At 29.0% G+C, this 24,653-nt stretch overlaps 3 protein-coding genes and 1 pseudogene across 7 annotated transcripts; 2 read left to right on the top strand and 2 right to left on the bottom strand.

The window, feature by feature from the left end:
- Nucleotides 1-299: 299 nt before the first annotated feature.
- On the bottom strand, nucleotides 300-752 carry LOC149884319 (uncharacterized). Its single transcript, XM_090098738.1, has one exon. It carries the CDS (start codon nucleotides 750-752, stop codon nucleotides 300-302), a length of 453 nt encoding a protein of 150 aa, XP_089954864.1.
- A 2,866-nt stretch (nucleotides 753-3,618) lies between these two features.
- Nucleotides 3,619-4,256, bottom strand: LOC145185525 (myosin-2 essential light chain pseudogene; annotated as a pseudogene).
- Nucleotides 4,257-11,131: 6,875 nt separating this feature from the next.
- Nucleotides 11,132-14,332, top strand: LOC149884320 (uncharacterized). Of its 2 annotated transcripts, XM_090098174.1 has the most exons (5): nucleotides 11,132-11,424; nucleotides 12,506-12,573; nucleotides 12,665-12,866; nucleotides 13,097-13,179; nucleotides 14,266-14,332. In XM_090098174.1, the coding sequence occupies exons 1-5, from the start codon at nucleotides 11,221-11,223 to the stop codon at nucleotides 14,315-14,317; spliced, it is 609 nt and encodes a 202-aa protein (XP_089954300.1). In that variant the 5' UTR covers nucleotides 11,132-11,220; the 3' UTR covers nucleotides 14,318-14,332. The 2 variants fall into 2 exon arrangements, with proteins under 2 accessions (XP_089954300.1, XP_089954301.1); XM_090098175.1 differs by lacking the exon at nucleotides 14,266-14,332 and having other exon boundaries at nucleotides 11,133-11,424; nucleotides 13,097-13,424.
- A 3-nt stretch (nucleotides 14,333-14,335) lies between these two features.
- LOC145186079 (uncharacterized) lies at nucleotides 14,336-21,203 on the top strand. Of its 4 annotated transcripts, none has more exons than XM_090098163.1 (9): nucleotides 15,021-15,157; nucleotides 15,504-15,617; nucleotides 18,795-18,935; nucleotides 19,097-19,240; nucleotides 19,431-19,585; nucleotides 19,770-19,923; nucleotides 20,026-20,184; nucleotides 20,258-20,388; nucleotides 20,964-21,203. In XM_090098163.1, the coding sequence occupies exons 1-9, from the start codon at nucleotides 15,152-15,154 to the stop codon at nucleotides 21,046-21,048; spliced, it is 1,089 nt and encodes a 362-aa protein (XP_089954289.1). In that variant the 5' UTR covers nucleotides 15,021-15,151; the 3' UTR covers nucleotides 21,049-21,203. The 4 variants fall into 4 exon arrangements, with proteins under 4 accessions (XP_089954291.1, XP_089954289.1, XP_089954290.1 ...); XM_090098164.1 differs by having other exon boundaries at nucleotides 15,043-15,157; nucleotides 15,507-15,617; XM_090098165.1 differs by lacking the exons at nucleotides 20,026-20,184; nucleotides 20,258-20,388; nucleotides 20,964-21,203 and having other exon boundaries at nucleotides 14,336-15,157; nucleotides 19,759-19,923.
- Nucleotides 21,204-24,653: the final 3,450 nt, after the last annotated feature.

Raw genomic sequence — 24,653 nt, forward strand, 5'->3', positions numbered from 1 at the left:
TCTGATTTCAATTGGAAGAATATTTGCAGGTCTTTGAACATGGAATATCTGGTAGCTGATGTGTATTATTCAAAATTTTTTGTTGAAGAGTTATTTTGTGAATAGGTAAATGCTTTGCAAGCAACACAATTGTTGTCTAAAAACTTAGCTGCAACCTGTTTTTCTTACTCAATATTATCTGCAAGTCAACCAGCTTAAGTCTGGTTTTAAACTCTTTGATTGATGTAGACTCCACTACCGATTCCGGTATATTTATTCCATCCAAAGACAACCTTGTTTGTAAAGAAGTGTTGTCTACTTTAACAATTTTTAACAAACTCTAATCTAACACGATGTTTATAACCTCTATCATTGGATGCTGGACCTGGTGTATTGATTGAATACATTTTTATCTGGACTCCCTTCATATAAATAGATTCAAAACCTTTATATAATTTATACTGTTGTATAAGGTCATCTCTTAGTCTTCGAAATTCTAAAATTTTTAAATCTAATATTTTTAGTCTTTGATTATATCCCAGATGTCTTAATTCTGGTATCAATATATTTGCTCTTCTTTGAGCTTTTTCAAATTCTTTTATGTATTTTTTATAATAAGGATTCCAAGCTTGAATCGCAAACTCCAAATGAGGTCTGACGTAGGTGCAATAAAGCATTTTCATGAGGTACTTATCTTTATACCTAAAAGTATTATTAAATATTGCAAGCATATTGTTTGCTTTACTGGCAGCATTCCTTACTTGTCTTCCCATTTCAAATCCTTGGATATATATATACCTAAATCTTTTTCGAGAGTCGATTTTTCAATTTCTTTTAGTTCACCATCATTTTTTATGAAATAAGAATATCTTTTATTACTCGCACCAAAATGTATTATTTTACATTTCTCAAAATTCAAACCCAATTTGCCTTGCATTTTTCAATCACTACTCGTTGTTTCCTATTCGATAAGAATGATTCAATCCATAATACTAGTAATAATAATAATTTAATATGAATATTTTGAATTTATAGACGCAGGACTATAAACTAAATAGTATTCGTATTAAAAGTAGTTTTTATTACAAGTTTTACGTAAAATTTAAGATTTCACGTTAAATTACAAAATCCCATCCAATCTTATCCTCTTATCCCATCTTATGGCGGAGGAAAATTTTCCTATTAACCATCAAATAAATATCTTCTAACCGTCTGCATATCGTTTCATTTCCGTATCGTTAGCAATCCAATATGATATTGGAAAAAAAATGTCATCGGAATGACTAGAATTTCGGTATTCGGTACCGAGATTAAAACTAACTAAATACCGGTTAAAATTTTTTAACGATATTTTGATACACTCCGATGACACTTTTTTTTTCTAATATCGAATGATAGCGATACGGAAATGAAACGATATGCAGACGCTTAACATCTTCCACTACTATTCATTAAGAGTCAAGGTTAGTTTTAGTCTAACTAAAATTAGTCGACTAACTTTTTAGTCTTACTAAATTTAGTATACTAACATTTTAGTCTAAAATTAGTTGACTAACTTTTTAGTTTAACTAAAATTACTTGACTGAAAAAAGATTTAGTGCTAAAAAAAACTGAATAACCTATACCATGAAATTATATGAACATCATATGAATTATGACAAATAAATTAATTTAAAGACATTCATTAAAATTAATTGTTTTTAAGAATTTTCTTTTATTGAACTAAATAAAAATTGGTTTGTTAGCTGAGCAACTTCGTCAAAAACAGCTGATATTTTATACCGAAAAAATAATTAATTATTAGAATTTGAATAATTTTTAAAAGAAAGTAGAACAAGATATATATTCAATTATACAATATAGAAATAATAAAAAACATTAATTGCCTAACTGTTTCAATCTTATTGTTGTCACATTAAGATTGAAAGAGTTAGGCAAATATCTGCTTTTTTATGAGTGTAGGACGAAATAAATTACGTATTATTACCTCAAAAAATCATTGCTGGTATTATAAAAAGGAAATCCGAAAATGCTTCTCCACATAACACACCTTTCAAAAACATGGCACCATTTTTTTTTTATAAATTGATTTCACATGTGTCTTATAATTTATAATTCAATTTAATTAGAAATTGAAAAAATCCAGATCTGAACCGCTTTTCATTGAAATTTAAAACAAGTACTTAATAATAACGGGGGACTAATTAGATAAGTTTTATTACAAAATTCCAGGTGTATATGTCGCAAACTTTTCTCCAAAAACCTGAAAAACTCTGAAAATCGAACGTTGAAATAGATGCCCTGCAGATAAAAATTGTAACTTACAGCAATTTATAATTAAAAACATGGCGCTCAAACCACTTCACAACTAACGCATAACAAGATTTTTAAAAAGCATTTTTTGGGTAAAAGGTAACAATATATTTTTTGCAAATTAAAAAATTAGTCGACTAAATTCAGTTAGACTACAAAATTAGTTGACTAATATTAGTTACACTAAAATGTCAGTCGACTAACTTTAGTTATACTAAAAATATAGTCAACTAATTTCAGTCAGACTAAATTCTTAGTCGACTAATTTTAGTTAGACTAAAAAGTTAGTCGACTAATTTTAGTTACGGTTTTTTTTAGTTAAGTTATAATTTTTAGTTTTGGTCACAACATTAGCAGAAATTCTAAGGATTGTAGACCCAAAACTTGCTACCCTTACTTGATAAAAGCCATCAAAACCATCTTCATTCCTCCTTCTCCCCGTTCTGATTTTTATTTTCAGTTTCTTATGTCCCAGTTTTGAGCTACTCCATGGTTTTTAATTATTACTCATTTATACAAACATAATTAAATTAAAATATATAATGTGTCTTTTTATTATTGATCTACAAACATTTTTTATTCTCGTTAACAAAAAATATGTAAATCACTTTGAATGTTGACATGTTTGGTATCAGAAATCAGTTTCACTTTATCATTCGCTCGACAGAGAGAGTTCTTTCTGATATCAGATTTGTCAACATTCAAAACTGATTTTGCATTTAATTTTTGCCCCAAATCATAAAATTTTCTGAAGGCATCAGTAGCAGCAGTATTGTTGATCGTTGAATTGGGCAAATATCTATTTATTTACGAACTGCAAATGCATTCAAATACGTTTGGCACACTTAGGATCATAGACGCCCACTTTTTGCGCTCGAAAGTCCAATTTCAATTGTTTAACCCAAGTTGGTATTTAAACAATAATTTGTGAACATTTTTTTACAAATACAAAGAAGATTCCTATTAACCTCGAGTTAATAGGATTGAATTCTTCTTTGTATTTGTAACCGGGAGGATATTTCATTTAAAACTTGGTGGGTTTATAACCGGAATTCTACGACTATTCTTTACATAACTATATAATCACAAACAAAAATTAATACTTTACAGAACGCAGAATTTAGAGAAAGCTTACGATGAAGTCAAACAATTACTTAATTCATTCATTTTCTGTTATGTTCAAATGTTTAACTAATACTATATCCGCCTTTGCTTTAAAGATTGCTGGACTGGAACTTAAAAGAAAGGGGTATACTATACAACGTATTTAGTTTGAATTCATTCAAAGTCTTTCCTAAATAACTACTAAGGTTATAAAGACTGAAATTCAGAACTTAATTATTCGAAATTATATTTATACATCATTAGAGACTTAACCGTCCATTACTGTTGAGACAAGATCATCAATATTTATCATACCGTTTTTATCTTCTAGTCCCTGCGTAATAAGATCCATTTGCGCTGAAGTTAATGTTTCTCCTAAGCTTGTCATAACGTGGTGGAGTTCACCAGCGGCTATGGTGCCATTATGATCTCTGTCAAACAAACGAAAGCATTCTGTAAAATCCGACTTGTTTTTCTTACTTGTGTCTTTTTCAGCCCTGATAGCTAACGATTGATAAATTGGAAAAAACTCTTCGAAACTAATGCGTTTTGCTCCGCTTGATTCTAACTCTCGGGCAATTTTTTGTACGTCACTTTCTGTTGGATTTAGACCAAGCCCTCTCAAAGCTTCACCTAAAAGTCCAATTTCAATTTTTCCATCGCCTATCGTGTCGTATAATGAGAAAGATTCTCCCAGAATGAGGCGTTTTTTTTGAGTGATAAGCTCCATTTTAAATACAAACCTTTTAAACTCGTCACGTTTTTATCTCAAAATATTTCTCGTTCGTTAAAAACAAACCAAAGAAATTTCAGCACGATTTGCGCTTCTTTTTTTTTTTCTTTTTTTTTTTTTTTTTCAAAAAAAAAACTTTATTAGTAAAGAAGAATGTGAGCTTGCGTCTTAAATAATAGATAGACTGTACTTTTTAACGCGATTCACGCTTTTGAATGACGTGTACAATGCAGAGTCTTCAGAAATAAGGAAAAATTTTTACAAATATTTTAAACATTGTGAAAAAAAAAATTTATATAAACTTTAAACACCATATAAAAATTTTTAATACTAGTTTACAGAAAGTAATAATTGAGTATTTTTTGCAGAGATATCTTTCGAAAAACAGACGTTAGAAAGTAGAAAGTATTTCAAAGTCTTGAAAAACGTTTTGAAATACTTTCTACTTTTAAATAACCCTTGCAAACAGCGCGCTCCCTGCACCTCGTACGCAACTTTTTAAAGTGTTTTTAAAAGCGCTACAATTAGACGTCAATCGACCAGGAGTTTGAAAAAAGGAATTTTTAATATTTAAAATTCTTTATAAAGATAGTGCATATTACATAACAATTAATCTTTAAAACCTTTTGCAGGTAAAGCAAAATGTAGCGAATTGAAATAATCGTAATATTGTTAGGCAAGAAGCTCTGCATAAAGAGAGAAAGAACTTAAAAAAAAAAGCTTTATATATATTGATATTGATATTGATTTTGAAACACAAAATAAATTCATAAATTAGCGGAATGATAATAGACTTGTTTCATAAGTATACATTTACATAGCAAAGTTCATCGCACATGTTTTTTATATACATAAAAAAAGGGAATTATAAATAATTATCCAATTTCTTTCTTTAATAATTGAAGACTGCAGGGGGAAAACTAGTTGTCCAATTTCAGAAGTTTTCCCTTTTATCGTGTTAAAATGTTTAAAATCAAAGGTTTACTAAAGACTTAAAACGCCAAGTTTTGGGTTTTTCGCAAAAGTAAATAACTTTAGTTATCAATTGTATTCAAATGAAATAAAGTCCCGCGCAAAGTTTGCATTAAATAAAAGAACTTAATTTATGTGCTCGTTAACGTGCTCTTTACGCTCTTTCCGTATCAAAAGAACTTAATTTATGCGTGCTCGTTAAGTGCTCTTTCAGTATCAAAAGTGACAGAGGTAAAAAAAAATATGAAAATGTGGCAATTAAAAAAACATGACAAAAAAAAAAAAACTCGAAAAAAAAAATTCACCTTGCTTCAAACTTTGGTCTGGGAAATGTTTCAGTCAAAAAAAATAATGTACGAGTGTTGAATATAGAGGAAGGTGTTTAATGTTCCCTTCCTAATAGTTTGGAATTCAGAGGAAAAAATTGTTAGGTTTCCTTAACGGCGTAAGGAGCAGAGTTCAATCAGACACAGTTTTCAAGCTAATAAGAAATACAGGTCTTTTTCCACATTTGTAATACTGTTAGTGGCGTAGGCAAAGTTTCTGAATGAAATAGATTCATAAAAAAAAAATTGAATTCATTATCTATCTTTTTTACTAGATTTGGTATTTATTTGTAAACCTCATCAAGGAGGTTCCAAAATTGCATCTAAAGCCTAAACATATGGGCAATTCCACGGCGGAAACTGAAAAAGTAGTCAAATTTTAAACTCTTTTTTGTCAGTTTTTAACAAATGAATATTGATGTAGACACATGAAAGTTTATTTAAAATATACCTTTAGTTCTAAAATAAATGTATTTAAGTCATTTTTATGGCTCCGAAAGTTACGGTTTTTCTCATTGATACATGTTAAAAAAGTACCACTGTAAAATGTTATTTTACTCATGATTTTTTTTGTATATTCCGAAATATTTTAAAGTGATAATGGAGCTAAGATGTTCAATTTCTTGTTGGTCAGATTTTTTTCTTTAAAAGATAAATATATTTCAAAAAAATAATAAAATAACTTTTGCAATTTTCATGTAACGTAAGTTAACAAAAACATGATCAAGTTCTGTTTTTTCGAAAATTTAATTTGAAAACTTAAATTTTGTAATATTATATGTGAAAGAATATTAAATCTTATATATATACATTAAGATTTTTGAATAACGATGCTTAGTTAAGGCACATTTTCATTTTGAATTTGTGTAACGTAAGTTAAAACTACATTTATTTCCAAAAGTTTTAGCGCTTTTTTCGTAAAGTTTTTTAACATAAAAAAAACGATTTTCATCGCAACTCCCAAGGGGTTTGAAAAAAACAAAAAATTTTAAAGTTACGGTTGTTTATAAAGACGAAAACTATTTTACATCGCAATTCCCTAAAGGTTTTTTTTTTTTATTCTTTATACGCCAATAAGTTTTGATTAATTAAAAGTTATTCAAGCAAAACTTAGCAAAATTTGCTTTGCATTTTAAAATGGCTAAAAGTTCTAAACAGAGAGTTAAAACTTATCAAGCTGCTTATCGCCAGCGTGATTCCGAACGGAAAAAAAATATGAATGCTGATCACCAAAAAGCTCATCGTCAACGAATAAAACAAGATCCGGAAAAAAAAATGAAAGAAAGAGAAAAAATAAAGGAAAGAGTCCGAAAGTATCAAATCAAAAAAAAAGATTCTGCAAAAACAGTTAATTTTTCTACCATTATGAGTGTTCAAACAAAAGGGAAATTGCTCAAGAAAGTCCAGAAATCATTGCCCAAAGATCCCGCACAACGTTACGAAGTCCTAGCCACATTGCTGAATGGATCATTCAACAAAGAAACTACTCTTCCATTAAATAGCGTGAATAATCCAGCTTTAACTGAAGTAGAAATAAAAGTAAAAAGGTTCTACTGCGAAGATGACATTAGTCGACTGTCTCCAAATGTTAGGGACTTTGTATCAGTAATTGAAAATGGAAAGAAGATTAAGATCCAAGTTCGTCACCTTCTTTTAACCATGAAAGAAGCGTACCAACTTTTTAAACATGATCACTTAGATATCAAGATTGGATTAAGCAGGTTTTGTGAATTACGACCAGTAAACGTTCGATCTATCGCAAATTTGCCTCATAATGTATGCGTTTGTACTTACCACGAAAATATGCGATTTGCTTTGGATTCCTTGGTGAAAGTTGATCGTTTACTGTTGTCTAACATTAAAATTGGGAAAGATATGTCTCAAAATTTTGTTTGTAAGGACTCATTAAATGATTGTTTCTACAACAAATGCAACAAATGCAAAGATCTAAAGTTTTTCCAGCAATTCCTGGCCACCATTGAACCCCTTAACTTTGAAACAAGTTGGTACCAATGGCAGAAACCAAATGAAAAGCGTTACGCTGTAATCGAAAAAGTTAAAAAGTTTGGAAGTGGTAAAGAATTGATTGCTCACATTATGAGTATGAGAGAAAAATTCACAACTCATGCCAATATCAAGGGTAACCAATCTAAATGTTTTAAACTAAGCATTACTAAATCCATGAATCCATCATTGAATGTTGCTACTATTCAGGTTGACTATGCAGAAAATTTTAAGTGTTTTAGTCAGAATGAGCCTCAAGCAGCACACTATGGCCAAAATCAAATTTCTCTTTTAACTGCAGCTATTTGGCAAAAAAATCTTAAAACTTTCACCATTGCATCTGACTCTCTGGATCACACAAAGACCTCCTTAATTGCAAATTTGGATAAGTTATTGGAGTTTATTTCATTTAATACCCAAGAAATTCACATTTTTAGCGATAATGCTACATCGCAGTTTAAAAATAAAGTCGTGATGAGCGCAATAATGCACTTTGAAAAGAAATTTAACAGAATAATATTTTGGCATTTTTTTGCAGCAATGCACGGCAAAGGAGTTGTCGATGGCGTTGGGGCTACTGTAAAACGTTTGGCAACCAACAGAGTAAAGTCTGGAAAAATTGAAATCCAATCAGCTAATGATTTTGTGAATGCTATTCAAGACATAAATGTCAAAGTTCTATATTTGTCAGAGGAAGAAAAGTCAGCGCGAAATTGTGCACTCAAACTATCTCAAATTATCCAGCAAGCCAAAAAAGTGAAAGATATCTCTAAATCCCACTACTTTTATGTCGGTAAGAGCCAGATCATAGCGGAAAAAACTTCACCGTGACGTATTTAGTATTTAAAACAAATAAAAAGATGTAACCATTTTTATTTTAAATTATATTCTTATTCACTTTATATTTTTGTTTTCCTAAAACAAATGGTTTGTAAATGGAATTAAGGGGGCGTCCTTAAAGTATGTCACCCAATATTTGTCAATTTTAACCCCTGCCTCCTGTCACAAACGATCAGATATACATGCACCCCTCTCTCATTAAAAGTATGTCGCATATTTCAGCACACACACACACACACACACCCCCCCCAAAAAAAATAATAATAATAACACAAAACAACCAACAGCAAGCAAACCTTTTTTCACGTTATTGAAACTAAATGAAATTAAATATTTTGATTCCATCCACTTTGGTGTTTTCAAAGTTGTTCGAGCAGTTTTAGCGTCAAAATCTTTTTAAAAGATTTTAATGTACTCTCGCCAGCCGAATAAACAAGAGGGGACGTTTATTAATTCTTTAATTTTTTTCCGAATCCTCGGAGCTTATTAGGACCCCCCCACCCCCACCCCCCCGTTTAATAATTTTGAAGCAATATAAAATATTTTCTTATTTTTTTACTTTGAGAAAAAGTTTCTCTCAATATTAGATGAAAATATGAACAACCAACCAATAAAAATATTTTAAGCTTTTTAAAACTTTGACCTTCCCGTTTTATTAAACGTTATTATTAAAGTTTATTAGATTTTAGAAAAGTTTCCGACCCTCCTGTTTATTAAGACCCCCACCCCCTCCCGTTTATTCAGCAGGGGAGAGTAAATAGTTAGCAGCATTTTAAAAAATTAAGCGGGCACATAAAAATTATAAGCGTAAGTAAAATTTTCGAATAACTGTAACATTTTCTTATTTGAATAACTCAATAAAAATTAATAAAGTTGTCATACCAAATGTAATTTTTTAAGTTGCTCTTGCGCTTCGGAAAATAAGTGTTAACAATTTAAAAACTTTATTAATATCTACAAAAAAATCTGTCAGTAGAGAGTCACCAGTTATTGAAAATTACTTTTGTTAATTACTTTGAATGAATGAGTTTTAATACAACTGCCGTTCTTTTGTTACTTAACTCTAAAAAATCTATCGCGAAATAATAGATATAAAAGTTCCACGAAAATAATCGCAAGGTAACGTAAGTGATGTAACGTAAGTTAAAAACCTAGTATCAAGAAAACAAGTATATCTTTCTTTGCCGGTCACCTCTGATAATTTTTTTTTTTATCATTGTAATTAGTATTGAATTCTCAACATCTTGTAAAAATTTCTAACACGATCCGGATTAATTGTTCGCAAATATTCGACCTAAAAGTTGCAACACTTTTTTTACCTTGTTTTCTGCGTAACGTAAGTTAAGTGGCATTTTCGGTAATAAATTCGCCCTCTTTTAGCCAGACTCAAAACTTTTTAGCTTGTTTTATTCTTTAGACTGACAGCTTTCATAAAAATCAGCTAAAAATTTAATTTAAAGTTTAAATATGCAAATATTTAATAAAGTTGTTGCGCGTGTAACGTAAGTTAAAAATGGAATTGCCCATATTTTACGAAAGAAAACCTCCAATAAGTTATTATAGCTATAATATGTATGAAAATATTCGCAAAGTTTTTATTCGGATTACTGAAAGTGAGTTTTTTTAGGGGAGCTAGAGGAGTACTAGAAAGAATTAGGAGTTGTAACCAACAGTAAAGTTGTTATTTTTTAAAAAAATATTTATATCTTTTTTTTGCCAATAAAGGGGATTTAAGCTTGTAAAGAATTACACCCTCAAAGTCAAAGAATTAAATTGGAACGAATCATGCTTCCATGTAATTAGACGGTCTTTTAAGCGCGTGCATTTTTTGTGCAAAAAACGTGTTTTTTTTGGTAACTTTTTCAAACATTTTTTACATAGCGTACTTTTTAACTAGGCCCTGAGTTTTTATAGGCGATGATTTATTTTTAACACTAAAATGACAAACCCATTAAAATAAAATACCTCCAAGTTTCTTAGTGTCTCTGGTTTTTGTTTTAGCAAGCTTCAACTTTGAGAATGTACGCTCGCATGCAACCTTGCAAGCTAAAACGAGGTAAAAGAGCTTGTAGTGGAATATCTGTGTAACAAATGGAAATTTTCATTAATCGAAAAATAAACCAATAAGTCAAAAAGGAATCTTCGAACAGAATCTACATTGGCTCAATAATCGAGTATTGAATTCAATTTTATTTTCTAACAATGACAATAACCCAAAGCACCCTATAAGAGGTCTTAAGCAATAGCCAGCTTAACCTCCAGATTTGAATGAACACCAATAGAATTACTTGAATCGAAAATAAATGACCTAAAAACCCGTCATTGAAAAAGAATGGAATACCATCCCAACTGAAGCTACTAAAAAATTAGTAGCACTACAGTGACTGTAGGTCCCATTCGAGAAATAAAAGGAGACCCAAAAAACTATTGAATATCAGTTGTTTCCATGACCACTTATAATTTTTCAATGTTAAACTGAGAAATACTCAATTCACTCGATGCCAAATATTACAGGTTTATAGATCTTATATGGGTTGGCCTAATTAAAGGTGATTTTTATTTATGACGGTATTTTTAATTAATTTTTGTTCAAGTAAATTTCAGTGATAAAATTTTTTTTCAAAAAAATTAAATGTTCTTGAATGGGATTTACCTGAATTCTTAACTTTACCCGGGTAACTTACCCAAGTAATTACCTGGTTAATGCAAACCGTTCAGAATTAGGTATCTATTCGAGCTTTGAATTGTCTCCTAAAAAATCTTGTAGTGCGGACCATTAGAAATTATAAATACAATTCAGAATTATGTATCTATTCGAGCTTTGAATTGACTCCTAAAAAATCTTGTAGTACGGACCATTAGAGATTATAAATACAAATGTTGTTCACTGTCAGCCTTCTCAGGCATTTGAGCGCTAGAAATACATATTCATAAAGAAACATAAAAAAAATGCCCCAAAGTTCCGGTGAGAAAAACCACAAACGAAGGGAAAAAAAAAAGAAGGAAAAAGCGGCATCTGCTTCCACAACTAACGTTAATGATACCACAACTAGCGTTAATGACTCCACAGCTAACGTTAAAGAGTCCGAAAGGAAGAAGAAAGATCCTATTGAACAATTAAAAGAAGAACTTCAGCAAGCTAAAGAAGCTGGGGTAAAAGGAGTTCGAAATTTAATTTTCTTCAGGTTTTATGATATGTATTTTCCTTATCGATAGAATAACCGAAAATGTTCTTATAAAAACTTTTTAAAGCATCTTGTCATCAAGGTTACACATTTACTAACCAAAGTACCATATGTAGGAATAGATTTATTTTAAGTCCAAATGCATAAATTCTGACAGATTGTACTTTAAGGACAAAGGTCTCACAAAGCAGAGAGCACTATATATATGTTCTATATATATATATGCTTCACATATATATGTTCTATGCTTCACATCAACAAAACAAAAGAACTACGCACTGTATATAATTTACATTTCTTATACTATTATACTTTAAACTAATGCAGGCAGCTTTTTATAATACTTAAAATCTGTTGATTGTATAAAGATTTATAAAGTCACAAATTTTAAAATTATAGTCTGAGCTTAGACCAATTCATTATGATTGAAAAATAGTCCTTTTCTTATATTAAATTAGGTAAAAAACATTTATTTTATCATTTAAACGGTTAAACTAATAAAATTTTACCTTAACCTTAAATGTTTCTAAAACATTTTTTGGATCAATTAATTCCTATAATTCTGAAAAATCTCCCACTGTGAGATGTCCTAGGTTCGTTTAAAGTAATAAACATCAGCTGAGAAAATAATTAGTGATTCCCTTAAAAATTCTCTTACTAGATTATTTTGCATCAATAAGGTCATATGAATTCAAACTGGCATCCCGGTAATTATGAATAGTTATGAGAAATGTCAAGCAGTGAAATGACTCATTTGTTATTTTTGACTCTTAAAGTTGTTTATGGAAAAATGCTAGAAAAGTACAAAGATATATAGATTATGCTGCAATACAATTGCAGTATGATATGTCTCATTTAAAGATTAACATAATTATTATTATTGGGCCGGATAATTGGAAAGAATCTTAACAGTTGTAACTTATTAGTTTAAAAATCCCAATGCTTGTAACTTATTAGTTTAGCCATATATTTTAATTTATGGTTTATTTCATTTAAAACATAATAAAAACATAATAATAATATTGCATTTTTGTTTTACTTTTGTGGAGGACCATAAGCTTGCTACCAAACTGCGCCAAGACATATGGGTACTTCAAGATCTGAATGCTGGACTAAGGTACTGTTTATAATTTATTTGTATTATTTTTTTACCTTATAAACCTTTCTAAAAAGCAAGCTAAAACTAAGCCTTATCTTTTGTTCACAAGTCCTTTTCTAAATGAAGAAGAGCTAGAAGAATCTCTTCAAAGAAACACAATGCGCCAAGCTTCGGAGCAAGAAAACATGCAAAAAGAGTCTGCTAACAAATCAATAGAAGACAAAGATCTTATAAAAGCTAAAAAAAAACTTGAAAAAATTCTCAAGGCAAAGAAAATGAAAGAAGAGGGAGTAAATTTAGAAAAGACACAGGTGTGGAAAATAATTTTCATAAATAGTTGCCATTTGTAGTTAAAAAGCTAACAAATTGTTTACATAAAATTTTTTTTTGTTAGAAAATGATTTTATTATTAACCAACAATGAAATAAAAATAAAATTGTTTTCAAACTTTAATAAGTTTACTTTTGTTTCATTTTTCTTTTTTTTTTTAAATGTTTTTGTATTTGTGTACATGCTTTTTATTTGTGTACATGCTTTGTAGCTCAAGATGATTGAAAATGAAGCAGCCATTCGAAAAGAAATTGCTGATTTAGAAAAACTGTACAGTGATGTGAAAGTCATCCTGTAATATCCTTTTTTCTTTTCTTCTTTTTCAGTTGTAAAAAAGTTTTAATTAGTGATGTACTTCATTTGGCTTTTTTCATTTATTATCTGGTCAGATAATAAACTGAAAAAATATTTGGTACAGCACTAACTTTTAATGCTTCAAGCATGTGAATGCATGTGACTGTATTTTTATGTTTTTATTTTGTTTGTTTGTTTTTTCAAGCAAATTGCTTTTTTATAGTTTAGGAATATAAAATTGTTTTAAAATCAAGAATATGTTTGAAAAAGTATTGAATAAATATTTTATAAAAGTTGTTTTTTTTTTTTTTGTTTGTTTTGTTATAAGTTAATTTTTATTATTGGTATTATTATTGTTTTTCTCTTGATATTATTAAAGTATTGTGCAATTTTAATTTACATTTTATCTAATTATCTGATTGAAATATCTGAACTCTTTTCTTACCACAAAAGAAAAGGGCAAAAGACCAAAAAGAATAGTCTTTTCCACCACTCTTTCCCTCTTTTTTTTTTCTGTTTTCAAATATATGCTTATAATTTTGTCACCATATCTGGTTATATAAAAAAATTGCTCTGTTTTTTGTTTTGACAGAAAAATAACTTATCACATAAAATCTAACATTTAATAAATGCATTTATAAAATTTCTTAGCCATGGATTTTCTTTTCGGCTTCAAGCTGGTTCAGAATTGTCTTTCTTCAATTTCCAGCAATAGTTAGCCGACATTGTGTTCCATTTCTCTCTGTAATCCTTTTTAATTGTAGATATCTTATGAAATCATTTGCCATGTTGTTCACTTATTACTTCATGATATTATGGGAAAAATTGCAAATGAAAATGAAGGAAGATTTTTACAGGCATTGCAATCAAGAGACTTGTGCCAATAAATTTGTTCTAAAACCTTTTTGTTTTCCTAAAAATAGTGTAACAACATCATTTATTGCATTTGTCATTTCTCTTAACTTAATAGTTAATCAAAATCTTGATCTCTCATAAGTTTTATAATTGAAGGGATAAAAAAAACTCCCTTTACTTTTGCTTTGCTGATGGAATTTTTTGTGAAAGATATAAAATCCTTCTTTGAAGGAAAGAAAGAAGACATCTTGGATCAATCGTAATGATGAGGTTGTCTATTTGAAGGTAATGTGGAGCTTTTGTACAGCTTTACTAGCTGCAGAGAAAGCTGCAGTTTTTTTTATTTCCAAGCTATATGAATAGGGTAACCACTTATATATCCCCATATATGTGCTGCCTAAAGCCCATTCCCTCTACAATAAAATTTTTTCATAAATTTTCTACATATAAGCTGAATAATAATCAATCAGAATTGGAGTGATATTTCCCTTGTAGAGGAGAAAAGCTTTAAGACTTAGGCTTGGCTTAATGTTTTTTAAAAAGCATTTCTTGTTTTAAGTTATCACTACAATAAAATAAATCCCCTAAAGAAGTCTGTTGAGTCCTTTTGTAAAATATGATGTAACTTGTACTTTCAATCAAAAAATTCATTTGTTGTAATTTAGAAGCAATAGGTTCTTCTTTGTTCTTAGGAAGATCCAGGTCCTGATGAGATCATTAATCCATTTTGATCAATAAGATGGGTCATTTTTTTGAGGTGGCTCAAAGCATAAAAAATAATTTAAGAATAATTGAAAATTGAAAGGGGGAAAAATGTAGTTTTTTTGACACAAAAAAAGCCTTTAAAAAAATTATCTTAAATAATGACTGTATGTAACATGTCCAATAAGTTAGACGTTGGAAAATAATAAATAAAAATAATAATAAACAAATATTGCAAATGCAAAATATAACTACACATGTGCAATATTGGTAATGTAAAAATAAAGTTTATCCGTTATTGCTATTATTTAGTTTTTATTATTATTTTAGTGATTTATGTTTTCAGTAGCGTCATACATTTTACAATTAAAGAAATTTAAATGTAATATCTTATAATGGACCAATAGTCTAAAGAATGGAGGTGAGTGTGTAAAACCTTTTTATTTTGAATAAATATAGTTGTTAAGAAAGTTTAAGCTAAATGAAATAATTTTAAGTTTTTTAATCTCTTTCTAAGTTTAGTGAAATTAACAAATTAGAATGTAAATAATCTGTTTACAATCAAATTAAAATATATAATGTGAGTTTTCTGTTATTGTTTAAATGAAATGAAAGTTTTTGAAAATTTCTGTTTCTTTCACTATTTTTCTATAAGTCACAAATTATAAGTTCGTTCATTTTTTTATTTTGATGAGCAAGTAAAATTAAGTTTAAAATATTTGTTGGTAAAACATAAGTGTTATTCTTTCCTTTTCTTTTTTTGATAGCAGTATGATGCCGATTATCTAGAAGATCATATCAAAGGTTTAATTTATGGCAATGCCATTGGCGATGCAATTGGCTTGTTAACAGAGTTCATGGTGAAAGAAGAAGCTAAGAGGGTAAATGTTTTGTGTTAAAATGTTTGGATAGCTTAGTTGAGGAATAGTTTACTTTATATATTTAACTCAAGTTATTGATAGCATATTTAGTAAATGACTTTTCTTCATAATCATTCTGCAGCAAGTTTTTCTCCTGAGCTAGAATTTCTCCTGAGCTGAGGTTTGTGCTAAGGAAAACTCTAGTTGCCAAAGAATCATATTTATAAATAAAATTATTGTGTTAAAAGAAAACGCAGTTACATCACACAATTAAGCAAGTAACTAGATTTATAGAAAGTTTTTTTAGCCTTGAAAATTATGAATATGGCTTGTGCTACTGTTCTATCATCTTTTTTTTAATTTTTAATTTTTTTCTTTAGTGTTTTAATTATTTTAAAGGTATTTAGCTAAAAGTTGTTTTCATATATACGCAGTAATGCTAGAGAGTAATAATGGTAATTATAATGACTGTAAGAATGAGATCTTAGTAAATACAAGTTTTAACTATTTGCATAAAAAATTATGTAAGCATGTTTTATGGTATGCATGAAAGAAACAAAAACTTAAAAAGACACAGAGAACACATTTTTTTTTTGTTTAGGTGATAAAAATAACTAAGGAAAAAAATTAAGTGTTGTTCAAATTTGTCAATTTGGTAAAAGTTCCCTAAAATTATCATCCTTTTTTGATATTTTTAAAAAATCCATTGAGGTAACAGCCTTGATTTCTCATAAATATTCCCATACTCAGAGAGCAATCTCTCTGAAAATACAGAAGACGCTGTCGATGCTAATAATTTAAGGGCTGAATTCTTTTAGCGGCAGAAACTTTTCTTTGTGTTTCCAATAATTTAAAGCATGATTCTCTTTATCTTTAATAGAGTGCTTAAAAAAATATTAACTTCTTGAGCAGCTCGTATAAGGGAGACTTGATCTGAATTTATAGGACCATTTTCTGAAAAATAGTAACAAATGAAGTTACAAAATACGAATTTTGTAATTATGTTTTAGTAATTAATATGGAACAAAATAAAATTGGCGAGGCAATTTTCATGAACAACTTACAAAACTTTTACAAGAAATAAATATAAATATAACACTAAAATCAGCTATCTGTAAATATGTATAATGAAATAAAAATCAAATGAATTTTAATGATAATAAAAATTGATAACTTTATTTAGTTTTGGCAAATAGTATTAAAAGACAAGTTTGTTGTAAATTTTCTTATAAACAGAAAAAAAAAGTTCATACCTCCATTTTCTTTGTATTCTGCAAGTTCTAAAAAGCAAGAGTTAAAGTCATTCTCTGTCAAATTGACTTTTTTTTTTGACTTTTGGTATTATAGTTTAAAAATGTTAAATGTTTGAAGCTATGAGAAATATTAACACCTAGCAAAAGTTCATTTTTATTTCTTTGATTTTTTTACTACAGCCTATAAAAGAATTTGTCTTGCTTGCACTCTTTTATTAATACAAAGAAATTTGAGCTTGTATCAAGGATCAATAATGGTGGATAAAACATATCTCTCATCATTTGTAATATCCAGATTATCTTGAGAGAAGAATCTCTTATTTAAAGATTCTAAAAGTTGTTTTGTTATTTGAACTGTATCATCTTTTTAATTAAGTTTTGATGAAAATCTTTGTAAATTATATATATTTGGAAATACTGTTGACAAACTACAAACCTCAGAACTCACAAACTTAGTAAGTTCATAAAAAGGTTTCAAAATATGCAATAGATTTTCAAAATATGCAATAGATTTTCAAAATATGCAATAGATTTTCAATGAATATCCAATCATTTGATGTGAATGTTGGCAGCTCATTATGATCAGCTAAATATATTTGAACTGCTCTTTTAAGCTTTTGAAGTTGTTCTAAGATTAAGAATGCACTATTCCAAGGAGTGAGGATATTTTATACTAAAAGTAGAGTTGTTTCATTTTGTTGATGTTGCAATAACTTAAACTCTGTAGATATCTTCAATGAATAATTAAAAAGGCCTGCTATCCTACAACCTTAAGCTAATAAATCTATCACTAATATTTGAGATAAAATAGCATCCTTAATTACAAGCTGCAATTAGTTAAAATTACAATTACTAGTTACAAGCATAAATGAGTTGTGCAATGGACTGACATATGAACAAGTTTACTTCATAGAGACATTAACAGCACCATTTTTAACTAAGATATATCTTCTTGTTGAATTAGTTTTCCAGCATTCTAACATATTGATGAACTCCCCAGCCTGTATTTATTCCTGTGTGAGATTCTGGAAAATGTGAAGCATAGAGTACAGTATATTTGTGTGCAATAGTTTTTTTTATTCAGTGTCCTGATAAAGAAATAAATGTTTCATGAGACGATGGACAAGTCCAAATATCTGAAATGAAACTTATGTACTGTGATTTTGTAATTTCGTTGAAAACCTTTTTTGTTATATCATCATACAATTGAGGAAGCGCTTTCTCTATTGTATAAATTCATCATCTTCAGTAATACTGAATGGTTGGTTATCTAAAGCAATCATCATAGCTATTTTTGATATGTTTGCTTTGACTTTTCAGCATTAATATCATATCTTTTTAATGAAATACTATCTTCAGTAGACATTTGTTTTTTCATTTCACTCATGAAACTTTTTGGTGTGATTGTATAGTGGAGTTGTGGAAAACGATTTTTTACCAGAATTGTTAGATACCCTGCTAATCTGCCTTCCACATGGAATACAAATTGCTGTCGATTCAGAAGGATCATTTATTTTAAAAAGCTTCCAAACAAAACTTGTCAGTTTACAATGTTACTGTGGTGATATTTTATAATATTTGGCTTAATAAAATACCTGTTATATGTTTCGTAAATGAAAAATCTGCTCTCCTTGATACAAATTTCTAAAAATTATCTGACTGGATAATTTTAAGTTATCTGGTATCTGACCGGATATTTAAAAAAGCTCGGACACCCTAGGCAAGATCTTCTTTAAGAAATATCTATGCAATGTTTTGTCTCCATAACACTGTAAAACAAAGTAAGTTTTAAAATTTAATTAGGACAAAATAGCTGATTACTCTGTACTGTGCTATGTATTCGCAAGGACAAAACACGCTGATTGTTTTATTAAGAAAAAATCTTCAACAGTTTTTTTGGACGAAAAGTTTTAAAATTAATTTTAAAATTTACTTTGTTTTACAGTATTATGGAGACAAAAAACAGCTTGAATTTGAGCATAAAGTTCCAGACATGCATCGTCAACGTTTTGTATCAGGTGATTGGACAGATGACACTGATCAGATGATACTAATCATGATGTCAATTATAGATAAATGTGGCAAAGTATATTTTCTGTTTTTGTAATAATTCATTTTATATATATATATATATACGTATGTATGTATGTATGTATCTATCTATCTATGTATCTATGTATGTATCTATGTATCTATGTATGTATCTATGTATATTTATTTATGTAATGTAATGATCTTAATGTAAAGGTCTCTGCTTATGATTTTGGAAGTAAATTAAAGAATTGGGCACAAAAAGGTTTCTCTGAACTTGGTGATTTAGGAGGAATGGGTATTGGCTCAACAACTTCGCATGTTCTTCGCCATCAACTCTATGATACTGATCCACATGCTGTAAGTGTTAAATGTTTTACAATTTCTTATATGGTATAAATATTTTTCATAGATATTTTACATTTAAAATCATTATATCAATCAGGATGACCTTTTTTTTTTTTTTTTACAAAAACAGTTACAAATAGTTTGGAATAATTTATTTAAAGAACTAATTTTTATCTTTTTACTAAATTGTTTAAAATTTAAGGCTGCTCAAAGTATATGGGAAGAATCTGGATGTTCAGTTGCTCCAAATGGTGCATTAATGAGAACCTCTGTATTAGGAGCTTTTCAGTTCAACTCCTTGCTGAAAGTGAAAGAAAACACCTTAGAGATATGTAAGGTCACTCACTTTGATCCGAGGTGGTTATTTTAGTATTTCTTTTCTTTTACAAATTTTTGTTTATCTTTAAGTTTGTTACTACAATGTTTTAAATATTTAACTTAATGAAACTTTAAATTTTTTAAAATGATTTAATGTTTAAAATGGTTTAAATGATTATCAGTGAGAACTAACAAGTTTTGTATTTTTGTAGCTTTTCTATAGGTGTCAAGCTTCTACAGTTGCTATGACAACAGCTATTGCACTAATGCTGCAAAGATTTCCAGATGTCATTAAGAAAGACGGATCCTTTGACGTTACAGCAATTGTAAAGAATGCCTATGATTCCTCAAAATTGTTATTGGCTAAAAAGGCTCATGTGAGTTTTTATTACATTGATGAAACTGGTATGTTGATTGTTATCATGATGTTGATCATGATGGTAATGATGATCATGATGGCTCATTCTTTTATCTTTTAGAGAAAGGAACTTAAATGGTATATGCATAAAAAAAAACTTTCTTCGTTGAAACTTTGTGAGTACAAGAATATTGGTTACACATACAAATGTTTAGGAGCTGGATTTTGGGCCCTCAAACAGGATAATTTTCGTGATGCTTTGCAAGAAATTGTTATGGAGGTACTATCTCTTATAACATTAAATTAATAGATTCTTGTAAAGTAGTTTTGATTATTTCATCATTGTGTTTTAGGCAGGTGATGCAGACACTAATGGAGCTGTGGCAGGAGCATTGTTGGGATGTAAATTAGGTGCTAAAAATCTCCCTGAAGTGTGGATGAATAGTTTGATATATAAAGAATGGCTCGATGTAAAAATAGATAGGTATATATTATGTGTACTTTTTACAATTATTTGCTAGAGTGAACTTCAATCTAGATGACGTAAATCATGATGAGCGTAATTATTATTCGAATGACCGTTACAAGATGATTAATGATGATTACCATCGCTTAATTCGGAGAGTAAAACTACATACAATAAAAGAAATATAATTTTAAAAAATGCAACACGCATAAAAATACTTCGTGTTTGTTTCAGTTTTCTTTGACTTAAGCTCCTCAAATTTAAAAAAATGCGCGAACGTAAAAGCCAAATAAAGGTTACCCTTTTGCCATGTGAGTTTGCAGATCTTCAAGTATGTCAAGTTGAAACTTCCCTAAAAGTATCGTGTAAGTCAAATTTTTTGGAAAAAAAATCCTTTAAGTTTTCACTTTTTAAAATTGATTTTTTTTTTTTTAAATTTTAAAGATTTAAAATTGATTTAAACCCGTTTAAAAAATATTTTCTATTTTAGTTTCAGTTTTTTTTAATTTATTTTCTCAGTATATTCGATTTTAATGAGTTTTATTTTTTCTCGGTCGTTAAAGCATAAACTCTATAAACATTCTTTTATGCAGGTTTTTACCGCTCATTATCCCCTCATACGTCCGTAAATTCGAAGATGGTTATGTCCCAGTTATTCTGTCGAAAAAAATCGAATAAAGCCTTGAAAAAGAATTCCATGTAATGGGGAATATGCTTATTAACTTTAATTTTGTTAACATAAATAAATTTTTCACGGTACCATTTTAATCTACCATTTTTAACAACGATTAATCTGACTTTAAAATACTATTTCGCTGGAGAAAGCGCTATAAGTTTTCCGCCAAGCTTTCATCGTTGAACCATTGCAGTGTTTGTTTTCTGCAACTAATACAACTTAAATCGAAATACAACGATTTAAAGTAGGTTTTTGAAATGCTTAAAGTAGGTTTTTGAATCAGGGTTTTTATGATTTCATTTTAAATGGTTTTTTAGGAGATTTTTAAGTGGGCTAAATGTTAATCCAGATTTAAGTTATAAAAATGATTTATTTTTTAAAATTATTTTTTTAAAATGCCAAAATTTAATATTGGAGGTTTTTCTTTTAGTGACCGTTTTTAAAATTATTTTTTTTAAATTTAAAAATTTAATGTTTGAGTTGTTTTTTTTAGTGACCGTTTTTAGATGTAAAGTAACCGTACTTTCAAATGTAAATATTCATATAATAATATTTAAAGAAAGGATGGCACTAAACGAAGTGTTTCCACCTACTAAACATGTTCCACCTACTATAGCATATCTATTATAGCATTTCAAGTATTTCAAATCAGGCATTTTTATCCTATCTTATTATCCCAGTTGAGGAATTTCATCTTCGGTAGCGTTTGACACCGAAACTTTTTTTGTCCGACGGATATAAAGATGAAGAGATGAAGTAATCATATTTTCTCATACAGAACGTATGAGAAAATATGGTTCTTAGAGGTTTGTTAATATTTAACACGGTAGGTAGCAGGTAGCGGCAAAAATCTTTAATATTGGTTAAAAGGACGAATTCGTTTTTCCCATTGTGGTATACGAAAAGTTGTTCTGTGCTTCCTTTCCGTCGCATAATGAAATTTTCTTTTTACTATCACCCAAACTTCGTCAACATTCTTTTTACAAAATATTTCTTTGGGCAGCGTTAAATTTGCACATTTTGTGCTTCGGACGAAGATTAAACATGTCTAACAACACGATTTCTGTTGCAAAACTCGAACAAAAATTTTAATTTGTGTTTACATAAACTGTTCAAGATCGGGGAGTGAGTTTACCTATGGAAAGAGTGAAGCAAAACAAAAGAAATAGTTTAGAACAGATGTCCGCTGTTAAAAAAAAAGGTAGTATGAAACAGATCACGGGTGATATTTTCTTTTTTTCTTCTGCGTCATTTTTATTTTCTCCTCGCAGGATTTATTTTACTGAGAATTTAAAAATGACTTAAGTTTAAAAAAACATCCTACAAAAAAATTGTTATAAGAGGTGATGCAACATGCCAATAGGCGACCCCCCCTCCCCCCGAAGAAAGTAGAAACTGCAGAAATTTTTTGTTTCTGTGGAACCTTCCACATACCTATAAACGATTTTTTTTTTCTGTTTTTTGAAGAAAAACATAACTTAAACACAAGTTTGTGATTGAAAATGGAAACTGCGTTATACAATCTTTTTACACGATTTTTATTCAATCAATCCCTTTACACGTTATATCAATCCCTTTACACGATTGCTTCCGCATAGTGCAATTATAAAATATCCCTTAGTCTTCCAACCTAGAAATGGCAAGTGATCCAGGTGGCCGGTGGAACTTTGTAACTTTCGAAGTTAATATTTCATTGAATGAATTTAAGAACTTATGTTGCAGTCCATTCCTGGTCACCTTTCCTCATGCAGATGAGAAAAACTAATTTTCTGCATTGAGTTTTGAAAAAATTAGGCATCATCAATTATCAAAAAGCACCAAATAAAATCATTCAATTCAAGCAACACTAATGATTTCCCAGAAAATGATTTTGTACCATTTTATCTCGTAAGACGTTTTGTACCATTTTATCTCGTAAGACGTTTATTTTTTAAAAAAACTGATAAAAAATTTTTTTGGTACATACACTTGGGAATAATTTGCAAAAGACTTTTTGTTGTTGACTTTTTATAGAAACGCAAAAGAGCATTTCTCATTGGTGAAATAAGTGGAAATTATTGTATAACTTTAAACTGAAAAAAAAACCGTATGGACATTAATCGAGGATTTCAAGATGACTTACAATAAAAGCCAATTAACACATCACTCTTCAAAAGGATATTTTTTAACATTGGATACACATTTTTAGGTCATAGAGGAAAATGGCTAAATGTAATCTGTGAACGAGCACCCCCACCCTTGATTTTATCAGTGAGTATTTTATAACTTTATTATAAGCCGTCAGATTATAAAAAAGCTTAAATTATGTGAAGATATTTTAATGGTGATTGATTTTATTCCACGAAATATATCAAGTAAGTTTAAAGTTATTTGAAATAGTTTGCGTAATATAACCATGTACGATTTATTTTAACCAAATAGATAAGGAACGAGCACCCAGAAATATCGACAAGAAGGACAATTAGAGCTAGGATGGTTTTAAACTTGGCTCTGGGGTCAGGAAAGTTTTGAAAGATCAAAAAAGCTTCTAAAGATCATCAAGAAGATGCCAATAACCGTCCTCTTCTCTGATGAGAAGTTGTTCACAGTTGATTCTGCGTCCAACCAGGGCCGCCGAGAGCCTTTAAGCCGCCAGGGACAAAACCTTTTTTGGCGCCCTTATAGATTTCGCTTCATACATATATTTAGCATAGAAGCAAAAAAGTACATTATGCCTTTATAGCTACTTTAACTTTATTTCATTTTTTGCTAACTAACCGCAGTATAAACAATTCCTAACTTAAATAAAATTTTTGAGCTTTTTTCGGGGCAAAGTTATAAATTACTTCATCATATGACAATGATTTCGCAAGATCATTTTCAATAGACAAGATCATAAGATTTGAAAGTCGCTCTTGTCCCATGGTGGCTCTGAAATGGTTTTTATAATCTTAAGTCTACTAAAAGATCTTTCACCCTCTGCAACGTATATTGGCGTTGTATGAAAAATGATTAATTTCGAAGATATTCGTAAATTGCTTCGAAAATAACATATATATATATATATATATATATATATATATATATATATATATATATATATATATATATATAGACCAGGGTTGGACTGGCTTGAAAAACCGGCCCGGGAAAATTGGTCAAGGCAGCCCACTTCATTGTATGTTGCATAAATTTTATATATAAATATATATATATATATATATATATATATATATATATATATATATATATATATATATATATATATATATATATATACACATATGGCTATTTCCACGATGGAAATTTTGTGTTTAAAAATTTCTTTTTTCAAAAGATTTTTTTTCTTTAATTGTAGTTTAAACACCTTAAAATTATTGTTAAAATATATTTTGAGTAGAAAATATTTGAACCGAGTAGATAAATTTGATGAATGTTAGCAACTGTTTTTTCTTTTTATTATTCGAAAAAGTGAGTAAAATTTGAGGGCAAGTTATTGCAATATTTTAAACAAAACATATCCATATTTTTGTTTAGAAAGAATCTTTGACATTACATATGTCTTGAGTGAAAACACCTTTAGTCTTTAAAAATAATTCAAGTGTTTTTTTATCACATACACATCTGT

Source organism: Hydra viridissima, unplaced genomic scaffold, assembly GCF_058129835.1.
Source record: "Hydra viridissima isolate aposymbiotic clone 2 unplaced genomic scaffold, HvirCarnegie_v1 scaffold_9, whole genome shotgun sequence".
NCBI classification, from domain to species: Eukaryota; Metazoa; Cnidaria; class Hydrozoa; order Anthoathecata; family Hydridae; genus Hydra; species Hydra viridissima.